Genomic DNA, 15,830 nt, shown 5'->3' with positions numbered 1-15,830 from the left:
TCAAGACACAGCCTTACCGTGGTATTGGGGCCAAGGAGGAAGGTTCAGGGAGACATAGCTCAGCAAAAGTCGAGTTTCAGCCATCATCGGTGCGTGCGAAAGGGCTTTGCGCACGTAAAAACAAACACGCATCGGTGAGATAATACATGCCAAGAAACATGCCATTGCCATTTCTTCCGAGTTCTTGCGAGGCTGCGCAAAGTTCAGCAAACAACGTTGATACATATCAAGAAAGAAGACACCGGTATAGGTGGAGTGAAAAAGCGGGGACGGTGGTGTTTGTTGCCTATCAAGGAACCATACGCTAGAATCCGAGTAAGTTGTAGTTCACCGCTCTTTTCTAGCAGCGTCTTGGACTCTTGGACAAGTAGAAGAGGCACACAGACCAATCATGCCATTGCGTGTTTTTGATCATGTATAGCGAGAGGTATATTTGGGATATATTTGATTGGGTGTCTTTGACCAAGATTGACGTGATGGGTTGGCGCAATATTCGCGATCTTTGCGGGAATAAAAAAGTGCGACATATAGAGTAAAGAGATGGATTTACGCGACACCGATATAGAGCCGTCTCGAAGGTTGTGATGGTATACTTGCCACGAAAGAGTCGTGAATAAGGAATGAGAAACTTGAGTACAAGAGAGATCGACATTGTATAGAGATAAGGCTGTGCCATCTTCGAGTCCGCGCTAGTGAGCTGTCATGGAAAATGCAGTGTAACCGCTGAAGAGAACACCATGTACCATCCTTAGCAGAAAGCCACCGGTTTGAGCGATTCGCTGTTCTAGCCCTCATCACAAAAATCGGCTTGCATGGTAGTACGGGGGGTTCGTGATTGATAAACATGTTTGAAGCTGGTTGAGATCATGATGGCACAGCATAAATGTGACTCTGCCGGGCTACCGATGTCTGATCCTGCGGTCTACTCTAGTCTCCCTTTAGCACTACAATAGCAAGTCTCAACAAGTCCCTGCCTGAGTGATCGCCAGATGTCGTGCATACGAGCTAAACAAGAAACCTCCTCTAGACTCCTCGAGCCTCTTACAACAACGCCTCGAACGCATCCACGGCATCCTGATTCTGCTTCTCGAGATCGGCGTTGTTGGTGAACGCCGCGCCCTTGCCCATGAATTGCTTCATCTTGACCGGATCGTCTTTGACACCGTCCAGTGCAAAATCGTACAAGCGGCCAAAGTCGCGACCCATGGTGACAACGGTCTGTGCGCGGGGTCTGCGTACTTTATCGTAGGCTGCCAGTGCCTTCTCTACCTGCGAGACCGACTCTACGCGGCGGAAGAGTGCGGTTAATACGGCGGCGTCTTCGATTGCTTGAGCGGCTCCTTGCCCGACAAACGGCATGCTGTACGTCTTGTCAGAAAGTGTTAGACTGCGGTGGAGTTGTGAATACTCACCAGGCGTGTGCTGCATCTCCCATCATGGCGATATTGCGGCGACTATAGTAAGGTGCTGGATCATGTTGCTGAAGCTCCCAAGTGATGTTGGGATCCTCGGCGACAAGCTGCAAGGACTCTATGTTAGCCAATGTTCATATCGAGAGTGCGCGCTAGAATTACCTCCACAGCAGCCTTTGCGTCTTCACGATAGTCTGCAAAGCGCTCCTTCTCGAACGGAGCGATACTGCCATCACTCGCGATACCAGTACGTGTCACACAGATAATGCTCAGTGTCTTTCCCATGTGCAAAGGCATCATGTTGACGTGGCCCTCACTGCCGCAAAGAATGGGCACAGTCCGCCTCCATCTCGAATCAATGGTTTTCATAGCGAGTTCCATCGGCACTTGGCGTGAGTGTACTCTCCAACCATCAGAGTTTCTCGGCGGCACGGCAGGGTGATCGGCTCCAAGAAGGAACTTGCGAGTGCCACTGTGAACACCATCCGCACCAAGCAGGCAATCAGCCTCTGCTGTCGTACCATCCTTGAATGTGAGCGTAACCTTGCCATTGGCCTCGTCTTCGTTGATGCTGTCCAGCTTCTTGCCAAAAGTGACACGATCCTTAGGTAATAAACTCAACAGACCATCAAGCAAGTCCGCTCTCGCCACTGTCCTGCGACCTTTTGCTTTACCAAGCTCTGCGACTACCTCTCCGGTATTGGGTCCGCTGACAAGAACGACCTGGGTAACCATCTCTTCATCCTCTTCTCCAGCCATGGTGAGAGCTTTGGCGAAGTACGTCTTTTTGATTGCGGGGTGAATAAGGTCCATGGCTGTGATGGCGTTTTTGTGCAGCGCAAGTCCAGCACCAATGTCGGTATACTTTGGTACACCTTCGTAAATGTGTACGTCCAGGTTGGGCTTGTCCATTAAACCAACAGCGAGACATAGTCCACCGATGCCACCACCGGCGATCGCGATACGGATCTTTTCCTCGGAGTGAGGCATTGTGCAAGGTACTGTTGGTGAGATTGGATTTGACGAGCTCGAGTGGTGTCAATCGGTAATGCTTCTATTGTATCAAGCTGATTATGTCGAGAATGTTGCTTGCTTGCGAATCACGTCTCGACGTCGGAACCTTTGATGCAGAAAAGGAGACCGGCCGTGAAGGCTTTACATATGTTCTCACCATGCTGACGATTGTCCGACAATGTCAAAGTGATGTCCGGGTTGCTAGGTTCGGAGAATAAGTGTATCGGCCCCAAGCACTTTGAGCTTGCATGTCGTCAGACAGGGTGCGAAAATCACTGCTTCATGGGGATGATTTGTGGGGTGTGCTTTTTTGACAAGAACACGAACTCTCGATGACATGACAGCAGCGAAACTCGCTTTTAGCAGAACACACCTACCTCATCCTGCAATCTAGGACGTGCAATTTCACTTCTGTTTCCAACCGGATTCATGGGACAGAGAAGGAAAGAACGTTCGTTGGAAACGGTGGGTTCCCGGAAAGTCGATCGCTTGCATCAACCAATGCGGGTTCGGCGTCACACACCCTTCAACGTGCCGCCAGTCAAGAAGTCGTGTTCTTTCCTCACATTCATGAAAATGGTCGTGGAAACAGTGGATGAGATGCGCTGAAAGACGTTGACATGCTGCTACCGTGGTCGCAGGTACTTCAGACAACATTCCTCATGCTCATGCGGCTGGCAGGCCATATATAATTCCGCAATGACCCGGTTATTGATGCCCATCATCTATTTTCCTTTCCATATCATCTATCATTGTAGCCCTACGACCCCAGGTCCCAGATCACAATAACACCTCTTACCCTTCTCAGGCCGCAAAATACTCCCAACTTGCATACGGGAGATTGTCTTTGCACTGCTGTGCCCGCAAACCGGTGGTTCGATTCGCTGACCGGTCGTATTAGCCGAATCTGCATGTGCAAACGCCATTCGCCAGCAGTTTGGGCGGAAGTCGCTGTGCGTTTGCCTGGTTTTCTGAACAGTCATCTCCTTTTCTTTCTTCTGGACCAGAAAATGTCAATCTCTCTTTCTTCTGCATGTCTCTGCTCTGCCGCAATGTCTGACATTTCTACAAGCTTTGCGACCATCCCGAGAAACATCGCCTATTGCATTTCGCGATAAAGGAGTCTCTATACTATTGACCCTTACTCATCCCCGCGTTTGATGCCTGACCGCATTTTGCGGGACTACTTTCTATCGGCCCACCGCCTCACCTGCCGAGTACTGACGTGAGTCATTCTACCCCAGCAGACTACACCGCACAATGGCGGATACGGATCCTGCAAATAAAAACCCACGGGCGGCCACAGTCGAGGACCATCCAGATACGGATGACGAAAAAGGTGATTCCAGCGCATCAAAGCCTGCTTCCAACTCGGCATCCAAAAGGGCCCGCAAATCTTCGAAGACTTCATCGAGCAAGACTCGGCCAGCCAGTAATGTTGGACAATCGGAACCTCCCCCTCCTAAAGTCAAGGACCCTCCACGGCCTTCTGAAGAGCCAGCTAGTCGAGCAGGCGCGAGGGATGAAGTGAGCTCTGAGCCGGGTGCCAGACCTCACAAATCAAGGCGACACAGCCAGTTGCCCCCTCCAATCAGCCCAGGAAAGGTACCGAAGGAGCAAAGAACACGTAGTCCAGAGAGACGTCCTCATGAGCACCATCGTCCTGATTCTTGTAGAGAATGTGCAAGCGCAGCCCGCCATGGTCATCCGAGACCTGGAATAAGTCCTCTTCAGCAGCACGAACAACGCGCCAATACCTTTCCCATGCGACCCAAATACGGACCACCACCAGTTGTCAGTCATGGTCTTCCCCCACCAGGACATGTCCTGCCCCCAGTGTATCTGGTGCCCTCTGGCATGAGACCAGCATATCCTCCTGGCGGCAATTTTCCTGGAGGCCATCCGCCACCACACCCTGGACCTGCCTTTGACCCAAGGGCCCAAGGAATGCGCTCAGCCATGGCACCGCCTCCTCAGCCTCATCTCCGGATGTATCCTCCATCTCAAGTCTCTATGCCTCCCTCCTTACCTGGAATAGGAGGACCGACATCCCCAATAAAAACAACGGCAAGACCTGCATCTATCCATCACTCCCGGAAGACATCATCTGCGAGCTCTAAGCCACAATTTTCTTCTGCCAAGATAACACAGTATGATACCTTCTCTGCGGCTTACCATCCGGATGATGAAGAGCACGTTTCTGCTCGGAACCTGCCTTCGAAACCGCACCATGTACCAGGAGGATTTGAATCTGATTCATATTCCTCGGAGTCACCGCCAGACAGTCCTGAGTACTATGAACAATCTAGTCGACCACATCCTTTGCAACGCGCGACGACGTCAGCAGTCCAACAGATTCATAGGACTGGACACGCAAGGTCGAGGTCAGACTATCCTACAGACTCGAGCTATGGCTACCGTCCAGCATACCCATCCGATCCTGGCTGGGATCCTTATCCACAACGACTCTATCCGGATCACGATGATCCGCGGGCCTACCCTGGCGGCCGTCGAGGCTCTGATGCTTCCAATTGGACACATCAAACCTCGGCCTCTGATCCTGTACGTTCTGGCTACGTTCAGTACGCGCCCCCCGAGCACCATGGCAATTATAGGACGTCTGAGGATGCTGCCAACATGTACATGAACCAAGCTCGTGGACACCCGGAGGTAAGAGAAACAGTTGAGACACTCAATCAACGGAGCAATGGACCACGGAGCACTCGAAGCACTCACAGCCATCGCCGTAGTCAGCACAGCATGAGTGAGACGTCTTCCAGGTACCGTGGAGCCGAGGGCAGTGTGAAGCTCATCATGCCAATATCAGCAGAGGGAACCAAAATTCAGTTGAGCGGTGATATGGGAGATCGCGAAGTATCATTCCGACCGACTAACGATCCTGGTCAGGTTGAGGTGACAATAGGTACTGTCAATGGTGGAGAGCGCAGGTATCTGAAGAGTGGCAGCCAGTCGTCTCGGCCTACAAGATCTTCTGGAAGCACACGGCATGCCACCAGAGGTGGAGCAGAGGGGCTGGAGCAGGTTCGCGAGCATCGAGAGCACCGTGAGCGTCGCGAGCACAGGCACTGAGTCGATTGGCATCCTCCAGGACGTAACGGACGGGGAGTGAAGAAGGCGTCTGAGGAATTATGGTCTTTACGGCGAGTAATGAAAGGAAAAAGGCGAAGGATGGATGAATGGGATGCGCATGTTGTGCAATGTTATGATTTGATGATTATATGAACATGATGAACAGTCTCCGCTCTCGACGATTGGGCAGGCGCTCTAGTTCAGTGCAGCGTAGTGTATCGTTCTTGTATTCTTGCGATCTTGCGCGCTTGCCTCTGGTTCTCTTGAACGTGTTTGATGTATTTCTCGCCTTGCGGCAGGCAACAGATAATCTTCAATCGATCGCGGTCTCAACTATTGATGTCTCGATGACCTGCTCCTGCCGATAGAGCAAGCAGGCAACCCAAGCTGGTGATGTGAGACAGAATCAAATGCTTGTGTCGACTTCAAAACGTTTGCATGCTCTGATGCCATGCACCGTACCGAGTATGCCAAACGCGCTGAGCGGCTTGATGGACGCATCAGACACGCCCCTGAGCGCGCAAACAGCCATCACAACAACGCGTACATCACTTCCTCCCATCTGTATCATCACAATCCCATCACTTCCCATCAAAACAAAAGCAGCCTCTTCTTCAATTTCCAGCTCAGAAGAGCCAGAAAATCAATGAAAAGATGGGTTCGCGTCAGCTTGAAGTAGTGCAATACAAGCGACACTGTGCCAAAAAGACATGTGCAAGCCCAGAGGTCTTCCAGCGAGTTCCAAAAAGATGAATAATCATTAGAATGGCCGTGGCCATGTCATAGCGATTAGACTATGAAGAACTGGTGATTGTTAGCATGTAAATGGATGAGAAAGATGAGTGAGAGAACATACCAGATACTACACTTGATCTAAGCCAGAAGCTGTGAATATCGTTAGCAAAAATGCCATGCAATTAGAGGGGTGACGTGCGCAAGAAGACTAGTCGAGGAGGGAGGGTTCAGGGGAGAAGTTTCTTTTATAGGTCACTGCCGCAGTGCCTGCTTACTAAGCATGGAATACATGATTATGTAAGCGAGCTTTGACCGTGTACTGTATCGAATTGAGAGTGAACTCAGGGAGCCAGCGTGGGAGCATCTCAGGTTGGAGCAGCCTCGATAATCCCCCTGAATCCAATCACAAAGTTGTTTCTTCGGCCACCAACTTGCGAGAGAGTATGTCAGCAAACGATATGGCACTTCTGACAATCGTAGTCTCGTCTCTGGAGGGTTCCTTAATGATGACAGGTTCTCGTTAGAGATGCAATTGACTTCTGGTACCCCTTGTGCGTTCTGATTCTACATGTGGTCAGGGTTTATCGTTCTCTGGGAGGCACGTACGACTGGTGAAAGTCAGCTTTTGCAAGTGTCTTTGAGCGCTCTCACTGGACAGACACTACGTACGGATACGTTCGTGCATTTCTACAAGCTCTGTCACCCCCTTTCGTTGTCTGGGATGAGGCTTTGCCAACACTGCGGTATTGAGCATCATCACCAACGACCCTCCGAGAAAGATGCAGACCATGTTCTGAGTCAGATACGTACGAATAACCTGTCAATCGTCATGTTGAATCCTTCGCCAAGCTCCAGCACGAAGATCGACAAGCATCAGCCTTGGGTCAATTCCTTCGACAAAGGTATAAGAATACATTGCCTCCTGTACTAACGCGATTGCTCCACGTCATTTCACAGTTGTAACTGCCTCGTTTCATAGCACATACTCCGCTCAGACCTGCCTTTTGGTACATCAACATCATGGCATCCATCAAATCATACGAACTTGTCACAACAAATCTCAAACGCACAAAGGCAGAGCTCAGACAAAACGATGGAACACCGATCTACGAAGTCGACCTGTCCTTCGCAACCACAGATTGCGTGCGTTCTACTCATCCAGATCGTCACGCTATAGTCCTTGCAACCTCTTCATCGTCCGATGCGATCCAAACAACACTAGGCACATGCGACTTCACCTTCCGCTCCATGACTACACCAATTCATCTCGGCTTTGGTAATCCTGCAGACAAGGTAGACGCCATGATTTGGGAAGACATGCATGTCCGCGAGAAAATGCGGCAATCTGGTTTCGAACTCACAATCGATTTGGGCGGTACGATTGGACGCAAAGTGTTTGACTGGAAGCGTACACATGACATTACTACACAATCTGCATTGGGCAAGAAGTTGGACACACTGCATCTGAAGATGGTGGAGCGAGACACCGACACAGTGGTCGCAAGATTTGTGCATCATTTCATGTTTGGAAGTAAGAGAGGCACTTTTGAGCTTGAGCAGTATGAAGGTGGCAGTGACTGGGAGAGAACGGTTCTCCTGAGTGGACTGGCTGTATTGGAGTATATGAGGAAGAGTCAGGGATGGTCGTGGTAAGTCGATTACGACCAAGTGCTTTGGAAGCATGTACGACCCTGTCCTCTCAGCGGCGACCTTTTTCGAAGCAGAGCCCATGTCTTATCACAAATTAAAAACGACTCGTGGTTCTTCACTGTTCATTGCTCCCTCGGTGTGTTTTTACAGTGTTCTCATTGTGATGTTGGGGTGGTGCTGATTCTGTTTTCAAGGCTCGCTTGGTTTTGGGTTTACGTATGCAAAACACCACGACAGGATTGGCTCCCTAGCTCTCGCACTCTCTGTAAACATTCTGTCAAAAGACAAGAAGCCCCCAAGCTGGTGGGATTCTCCAATGAGAGCACACAAGACTATTCTTCCCAGGGAGCATAGGCCATCCATGCTCGTGGTGAATGCTTGAGGCGCGCAGAAGCAATCTGATAAGATTTGATGAGATCCACTAACAAGACAAATCGCACTGTCACAATCCTACCATACTCGCTACTCTATACTAGAAAGGCTTGCAAAAGAAGGGCAAAGCAATCAGGAATCGATTTCTAGTCATGATGATCTGCAAAGCTTCACCGACTTCGCTACGAGAATTGTCTTAATACGAGATCATAGAGTAGCGATGGTACGATTATCAAGACATCTGAGATGAGTATAAAACCAGTGATCTGGTCGAAAGGGTGTCGAGTTATATTCGTCAAACTCTTATCAATATGTCTGTTCGAGCTACTACATTGTTCGCTAGTGTTGTCTCTCTGCTCGCTGCGTCGAGTGCAGCAACTAACATCACCAACTCTTCCTCCCCTTGGATCGACTGGCGTACATTCAAAGCCAACGGTGTGAATCTTGGTGGATGGCTGGAACAAGAACAGTAAGTCGTTTGACTTCTCTTTGCTCTTCTCCATCCTGATAACCTCCCAGATCCATGGATCAAGCCTGGTGGTTCAAACACAGCAACGCCAGTGACGAATGGAACTTTTGCAAAGGCCTTGGTGCTCAATGTGGTCCTATCCTAGAAGAAAGATATGCCACTTTCATCACCAAAGCACATATCGACAAGTTTGCCTCTGTGGGAGTGAATTTGCTGCGTATTCCTACCACGTATGCAGCTTGGATCGATGTCCCTTGGTCGGAGCTGTATTCTGGCAATCAGCAGAAGTGGTTGAGGGAGATTGTCGAGTATGCTATTGATGAGTATGGCATGCATGTTATTATTGGACTGCACTCACTCGTATGTTTACCTATCCGCTGACCACATATCTGTATGCTGATATCCGACAGCCTGGCGGTGTCAATGCTCTAGATATCGGCGAAGCTGTCGGTCACGCCTCTTGGTTCAACAACCAAACAAACCTCGCCTTATCCCTCGACGCCGTCCGCAGCGTCCTGGACTTCATAACCTCCTCCCCCACGCCCCACTCCTTCACCCTCGCCCCCATAAACGAAGCCATCGACAACCCCTCCGGCCTAGGTCAATCCACCGCCCTCACGAACAATGGCTCAGCATGGGTGACCCATTACATCCAGCAAGTAATCCCCCTGGTCGAAATCACCAACCCGCACATCCCCATAATGCTCCAAGATAGCTGGAAAGGTGCATCCTTCTGGTCCTCCTTCTTCCCCTCTTCCAAAAACCTCGTCATCGACACCCACATCTACTACAATTGGAAACAAACCTACGCCTCCAATGTAACTTCTCTGGTTTGCGCACAAGCCGCCACCACATCCGGTGATGGCAAGTTTCCAGTTTTTGTGGGTGAGTGGGCCATTGAATCGACATTTGGAAATGAGTTGCAGAGGAGGAAGGGTATTTTTGAGGTCATGAGGTATGCGTGGAGGAACTTCAATATTTCTGGTTCGGCTTTTTGGTCGGGTAAATACGAGGGTAATGCCACTGTGGATGGAGAGGGGTTGCAGAGGGATTATTGGGGTTATGCGAGCTTGATTGATGCTGGAGTTGTGGAAGAGGTGGACGAAAGTGCTGTCTTTTGTTAGAGCGTGGGTATTGGACTCTCCCTCTGCTACGCCGCACTGCTGTTGGCTGGCATGATTGCGAGAAGGCAAGGTGTTATTGTAAGTTGAAACTCTGGCGGAATTGGAGACATACTGTCGAGACTCTATTCATTCCATTTCAGCAGCTCTGTAACAAAAGTCAAGCAAAGCCATGTCTTCTACATACATATTTCCCAAGCTTCCAGTCTTGGTGAATTCAAAACGCCGTCCTAAGATCTCGAGTACCGGTCATTGAATCATTCAAACCCACCACCTATGCTACCCAAAGCGCCCAATGCACCACCAGCTTTGCGTCTGAGCCCAGCGATCTTTCTGACATTCTCCTCTCTCCTCTTGGCCGCCTTTTGCACAATCTCCTGTCTCTCCGCCTCTCTAGCTTGGTAGTTGATACTCGACTTCTTTGAACCGCCATTCCTGACACTCGAACTGCCTTCTCTGTTGAGAGAAGGAGGAGCTCTGTTTTCGGTGAATGAAGTATTGGTAGTTGCCTTGCGCAGAAGCGAAGCGGGCTTGAAAGAGAAGCTGCCATTACCGCGGGATTGTGAGGATGTGGCAAATGCTTGGTTGCTATCATCGGCGACGGTGCTGGCCTGTTTCTTGAGTGTCAGGCGGTCGATGATGTCGTTTTTGGCCGGCACTCTACGTGCAGAAGCTGGGGCTCTTTCGACGGAAACAGCGCGAAAGACTTCCCTTTCTTCGTCGGAGGAGAGCAAGATCTCGGAAGCAAGTTCTTCATTGCTGGGATCATCGATGAGAAACGAGAGGGAGTCGCGAACTTCAGCCAGAGACTTGGGCTTGCGGAATGTGTCTGCAAGGTTGGAGCGGCGGAGGGATGCTGCAGACTTCTTCTTTGGAGGCTGTTGCTGTTGGGATGATTGTGAGAGGTCGAAAGAGTCGGCGGCACGCTTGAGGCCAGTTGAAGCCTCGGATTGTTCTTCGTTGCCTGCTGGAGGTTGTACCTGCTGAGAACCAGAAGGCTGCTGCGAGTCTTGCATTTCCACATCGTCGTCCACGTCATGGCCATCCAGGAAGTCGACATCGTCAGCTTCATCTCTGTCCTCGATAGCACGAAGGAAAGCTTCCTTCTTGTCATTGCTGCCAAGTTTACCAAGTGTCTCGTCTTGAAGCAAGAGTTTACGCTTGCGAGCTTCTTCACGTTGTCTGCGACGTCTTCTCTCGAGCACTTGATCATCCTCATCAGAGTCAAGCTCGAAAGCATTGCCACCACGCTTGCGTCGAAGGTTGCCAGACATGAGGTCCTTGTACAGCTTGCTGGTCTGAGCTTCATCCTGCACGCGTGACTTCTCAGCATACAAGGCGGCTAATTCGCGTTCGTTGACTTTGACGTCGAAATCGTCGATCATTTGCTTGTCATCTTCGTCGCCTGATCCAGCGTCTTCATCATCACTGGCACCTCCGAGACCGCGGTACTCGTCCTCGGATTCATCGGCTTGTTCGTCAACCATATCCTTGGCATTGCTCTTTTTCTTGTCGAAATCAGGTTGAGCTGGACGTTTGGCAGCCTGACGCATCATGGAGAATGCATCTGAAGGTTCCTCAACAGCAGCAGGTGCTGAAGATTGCACTATGTCGTCCTCAGCCTGCTGAGAAACTTCGGATCGTCTCATCAGACGACCTCTGCGTTGTACAACAGGAGATTCTGGAACGCCGAGCAAGACTGTGTCCACGGTAGACGAGGGAGCATGGGTTCTTGCGGCGAGAGGAGTAATGTTGGGGTCGAAGCCGACATCTTGGGATGGATCAGGGATTTGCGAAAATTCGGACATGCGGTCGATTGCAGGCGAATCGGCAGAAGGTGGAGGGAACTGAAGATCCATCTGCTGAGTAGGTTCGTATGTACGAACCTGAGTAGCACCCGTCTGGCTGTCTGCCACGACGTCCTGAGAGTCCTCGAATAGGGGAAGCGAAGGCATAGAGGCAGATGGAATATGGCGGAGCATCTCTAGAGAATCCTGCTCCTGAGTGGCCATGTTCGAACCTTGGGAGTCGTCCATGGTTCCTGCAAACATTTGCGACATTCCCATGGGGGCGGATGGAGCGTGTCCGAAACCAAAGGCAGCTGCAAGTTCGTCGTTGATACCATCGCCCGAGGTGTTCTGCTGAGTTGCAGGGTGCTCGTCTTCATCATCCTCGTCGTCCTCAATAACGTGCTTCCTGCGAGCCCTTCGGGCTTTGGGCAGTACAGGTTCATCGTCTTGAGGTGCTGCGTCTTTGTTTTGCTCTTCTCTTTCTTCAGGCTCTTCTGCGTCATCTTCACCAGCCTCGGCATCGATCATGTCGTGGTCGGCAGTGTCTTCCTCCTCAGAGCCTGAGAGCTCAATCTCCCCCTCATCTTCTTCTGTATCCTCCTCTTCTGCAGGCTTGGCTTCTTCGTCACTGCCAACGTAGTCTTCATCCTCGCTCTCGTCAGAGCTTACACCGAGATCCTCGCCATTGGCTCTAGCAGTGGCCTTCTCCTGCTTGCGCAGTTTATCGGCCTCGTCTCTTGCCTTGCCCAGCATATCCTCAATCTGCATCTGCTCCCTTTCACGCTCCTCCTCAGTCAAGACAACGATACCCTTGGCGCGCAAATCAGCGAGCCTTGCAGCACGTTCCTCGTTTGCGATTTCGTGGGCACGCTGACGGAGCTGAATTTCGAGTTGCTGAGGAGAAATGGATGGCTTCTGACCCTTCTTGGAGCGGATCTTGTCGCCGTTACCGGTAAGCTGAGCAAGGTGTCTGAGCATCAACATTGTTCTTCCTTCAGGAGTTTGCGTCTTGGGTACTATGTCGAACATGGCGAGGGGATTGTGCACAATTTCGAGACCATCATCTTCGTCGTTATTATTGTGCCTGTTGAGGACATTTTGTGGAGGAATCTTGACGCGGAACTGGCGGATCGGTACTGATTTTGGCTTGGTCGAAACTTCGCGAACAGGAGCCTTACCCTTGTCGACCTTCTTTCTAGGTTGGGACAAAATCTCCTGGAGAGATGGCAGATCTTCGTCCGAGTCATCAGCAGCCGTGTCCATCGGCTGCCCGGTCAGAGTCTTGAGGGAGTCGTCAACACTTGGAGGACTAGATGGGGGAGTATCGCGGTCTTTCTCGGCGCCAGTCTCTGAGAATGGCTCTGGTGGAGGCGAGGAAGAGGTTACGTCGGCGGCATTGGTGACGTTTGCAAGACAAGACGATGTCTTGGGGCGATTGAAGGCGGAAAGGAAGTCCTGAGCAGTAAAGCGCTTTTTGACCTTGGCCTGGTGGGTCAATTGCATATTTCTCTTGATCCTCTGCGTCTCTCTGTTCATCTCTTCCAAAGCCTTCTTACTCGCTTTGCGTGTAGGTCTTGCTTGTTGTGTGAGCCTGCGCTCTGTGACCTCGTCTCTGGTATCCTCATCTTGGAACATGTCCGATAGGGGAGCTTGTCCAGTAGCAGCACGCTCTTCTTCTGCATCCTTCTCTGCCTGCTCTCTTGCCAATCTTTCAGCACGACGGCGGTTGACGAGGTCGCGCAGACGGGAGGGTGCCGATGGGTCTGAGGGGAGATCCGAGTCTGAGTCGTCGGAGTGGTTCGAGTTGTTGTCGGTCGATCGTCTTTGCTCGGGGGCTGGTGACATAAACAATCCAGGGCTTTCTGATCGAGAGGAAGTTGTCGGGGTCGAGGCACGGTTCTGAAGTCTCTGACGCCGAGGACTGGGTTGTGGTGTTTGTGTACGAGCCATTGCAATTGAGCTCGTAGCTTTGACAGGAGACTTCTCAACAGAGGACGCTTTCTTGGAAGCCATGAGGTCTTTTCGGATTCGCTGGTAGACATCCTCATCCTCCTCTGATGAAGGCTCTTCATGAATAGGAGCAGGGGCACCACCTCCCATCCGGGCAGCCAATCTGCCCCTCGGCTTGAAGACTGGCTCATCCTCCTCTTCACTTTGTTCATTCTCATCATCCTTGGACGCGTTGCTTGGACGCGTGGGGTTTGCTGGATGAGTTGTAGAGGCTGGTTTCGTGCTTGGTCGGACGAGTATGCCGGCGTCATCGTCTGATTCATCGTCGAAAGCGGCCATGAGCTTCCTCATTCTGGTTCCTGGCGACTCGAGGGCCATAGACACGATTGAGGAGCTGTCATCTGCTGGTGTCGAGGCGCGACTCGACCGCGTTGAACGCGCCGGGGAAGACATTGTGGTGCGTTCGCCGTAGATGGAAACCGCTGAAAAGATGCTTGGCGACTACTGAGTTTGACAAGGCACAGAATGATATGGATAAGGGCGACAATTGAGGGACAAGAAAGTGGTGTGGTAGTGGTTCAAGATGCTCTAGATTGACTCTAGATGAAATTACACGCTGGACGCGACGCGATCTCGCCAAGACTTTTGATTGCTCTTTCCCAGCCTCCTCGAAATCCTGCCATCCACATCCGATCATCGCTTTGATCCGACACAGTTCTCACTTAGTAAAAACACCTCAGTCATGCTTCAGTACCATCGCATGTGCTGCTGCTCCTATCGACAGTGTACGCTGAAAAAACACAAGTCGAGTAAGAGGTCGGTTTTACCCAGAGAGTGCTTCTAAAAGTCCGAGGACTCAAATGAAGGCTAGTGGCTACTTTCTGAGAGGACGCGGGAAGGTGAACAAGAGAGAATCAAAGGCATGAGACAAGTGTAAGGCTCAGAGGTTATAAGGCTACGTCGACAAAACAAATCTCTAGTAGCTGTGTATGAAAGGTGCTACAACCGGGCAAGACTCCTTTCTGAGGTTGGTGAAGATAAGCATTGAGGTATACTTGTCTGCGTACTCTCCTCTCTAGGTAGGCCCCAAAAGATGTCATGAACTTACAAACAAGCATTCTCTCCATGTGCTAAATTTTGTCATTCTCACGATTGCAACTAAAACCAACCGGGCTGGAGGAATGCACAAATTTTTTGCGATCAGTGCAGCCTTCAACTAGGAAGTGCCGACTTTCACGCTCTTAGTTGAGGGCTGCACTGATCTAGTAAACATTGTGCATTTCTACAGCATGCGTGTGACAAAGTCTAGCACACGGGAGGATGATTTTGTCGAGATCAGTAGAAACACCCGGTAGAACACTGCCTTGTCGACTCCCAAAGAACATGTCTGCAGATGTCAGAAATCCTGTGCTTATGGTTGGTAGTCGAGCATTGAGGCACGAAGCGGAGATTCCTGGAAAATTGATGTTCTGCAATAGATTCTAGACGTCGAACAAAGGTGGTGGTCGGCAAGTGGAGAGCATCCGAGAAACGCAAGTGCAAGTGCCGACCACTTCCTTGGCGGTAAACACCACCGCATTACATTCTTCTGTTGGACACGTTGTTCTTTCCTTTGTTGAACCATTGAGACTGAAGCGACTGCTGGATTGACCATAGGATGCTTTGCAGGCGCCGATTGTTATCAAGTTACTGCTGTCGGATGTTCGAAGCATGAGACGCCCGTGGACCGCTTTGCCGAGACCGGACCAATACTGGAAACATGCTGGATGAACATCACCTAGATTCAATTGATCAAGAAACCTCAGAATCGATGCGCCTCAGGATCCAGACTATGGAAGAGTGGTCGACCTCTCGGAGTATCCTTATTGTATGTGCTGCCTTGTCCGCGGCCATCAAGATCGATTCCATAAAGCTGTGCACCTATGTCGCAAGACGGTCATCACCAGAACACATCAGACTAAGAAGTCCCCTAGACTGACAGAAAGGTCTGGAATCAGCAACTTGCATGCGGGATGTCACCAAAGTCCGGACGGTAGTCTGGACGCTGTGGAGATCAGCAAGGATGACATGACGATGGGGGACCGTGGGATATCAAGCCCAGACAAGGACTCGAACGCTGCCACCCCGGCTCCTGTCCGTTCAACTCATTCACGCCGGACCGTACCCTTCTACTGTTCCTGCCTCTGTCGGATCTTGTTACCGCTTGAACCTTGCCCTCGATCCAGGT

At 50.9% G+C, this 15,830-nt stretch overlaps 5 protein-coding genes across 5 annotated transcripts; 3 read left to right on the top strand and 2 right to left on the bottom strand.

Moving 5' to 3' along the window:
* Positions 1-837: 837 nt before the first annotated feature.
* M438DRAFT_293962 (FAD/NAD(P)-binding domain-containing protein) lies at positions 838-2,402 on the bottom strand (the record flags this gene model as incomplete). The annotated part of the gene is made up of 3 exons (XM_029901830.1): positions 838-1,360; positions 1,413-1,519; positions 1,575-2,402. The coding sequence occupies 3 exons, from the start codon at positions 2,400-2,402 to the stop codon at positions 1,042-1,044; spliced, it is 1,254 nt and encodes a 417-aa protein (XP_029762090.1). The 3' UTR covers positions 838-1,041.
* Positions 2,403-3,457: 1,055 nt separating this feature from the next.
* On the top strand, positions 3,458-5,728 carry M438DRAFT_344331 (uncharacterized protein). The gene has a single exon (XM_029905199.1). It carries the CDS (start codon positions 3,687-3,689, stop codon positions 5,514-5,516), a length of 1,830 nt encoding a protein of 609 aa, XP_029762089.1. The 5' UTR covers positions 3,458-3,686; the 3' UTR covers positions 5,517-5,728.
* A 1,543-nt stretch (positions 5,729-7,271) lies between these two features.
* M438DRAFT_270685 (uncharacterized protein) lies at positions 7,272-7,904 on the top strand (the record flags this gene model as incomplete). The annotated part of the gene is made up of 1 exon (XM_029900411.1): positions 7,272-7,904. One exon carries the CDS (start codon positions 7,272-7,274, stop codon positions 7,902-7,904), a length of 633 nt encoding a protein of 210 aa, XP_029762088.1.
* A 680-nt stretch (positions 7,905-8,584) lies between these two features.
* M438DRAFT_354039 (glycoside hydrolase) lies at positions 8,585-9,866 on the top strand (the record flags this gene model as incomplete). Its single annotated transcript, XM_029906926.1, has 3 exons — positions 8,585-8,742; positions 8,793-9,102; positions 9,153-9,866. The coding sequence occupies 3 exons, from the start codon at positions 8,585-8,587 to the stop codon at positions 9,864-9,866; spliced, it is 1,182 nt and encodes a 393-aa protein (XP_029762087.1).
* A 36-nt stretch (positions 9,867-9,902) lies between these two features.
* Positions 9,903-14,172, bottom strand: M438DRAFT_344329 (uncharacterized protein). The gene has a single exon (XM_029905197.1). The coding sequence runs from the start codon at positions 14,054-14,056 to the stop codon at positions 10,121-10,123; it is 3,936 nt and encodes a 1,311-aa protein (XP_029762086.1). The 5' UTR covers positions 14,057-14,172; the 3' UTR covers positions 9,903-10,120.
* Between the last annotated feature and the right edge of the window lie 1,658 nt (positions 14,173-15,830).

This window comes from Aureobasidium pullulans, assembly GCF_000721785.1.
Source record: "Aureobasidium pullulans EXF-150 unplaced genomic scaffold scaffold_6, whole genome shotgun sequence".
NCBI classification, from domain to species: Eukaryota; Fungi; Ascomycota; class Dothideomycetes; order Dothideales; family Saccotheciaceae; genus Aureobasidium; species Aureobasidium pullulans.
Note: the sequence above shows the minus strand (reverse complement) of the source record. Positions and strands in the feature narration are given on the sequence as shown.

Bases quoted from the DNA above. Each gene is read 5' to 3' on its own strand.
- M438DRAFT_344329 (XM_029905197.1), bottom strand. From the start codon at position 14,056: ATGTCTTCCCCGGCGCGTTCAACGCGGTCGAGTCGCGCCTCGACACCA.
- M438DRAFT_344331 (XM_029905199.1), top strand. From the start codon at position 3,687: ATGGCGGATACGGATCCTGCAAATAAAAACCCACGGGCGGCCACAGTC.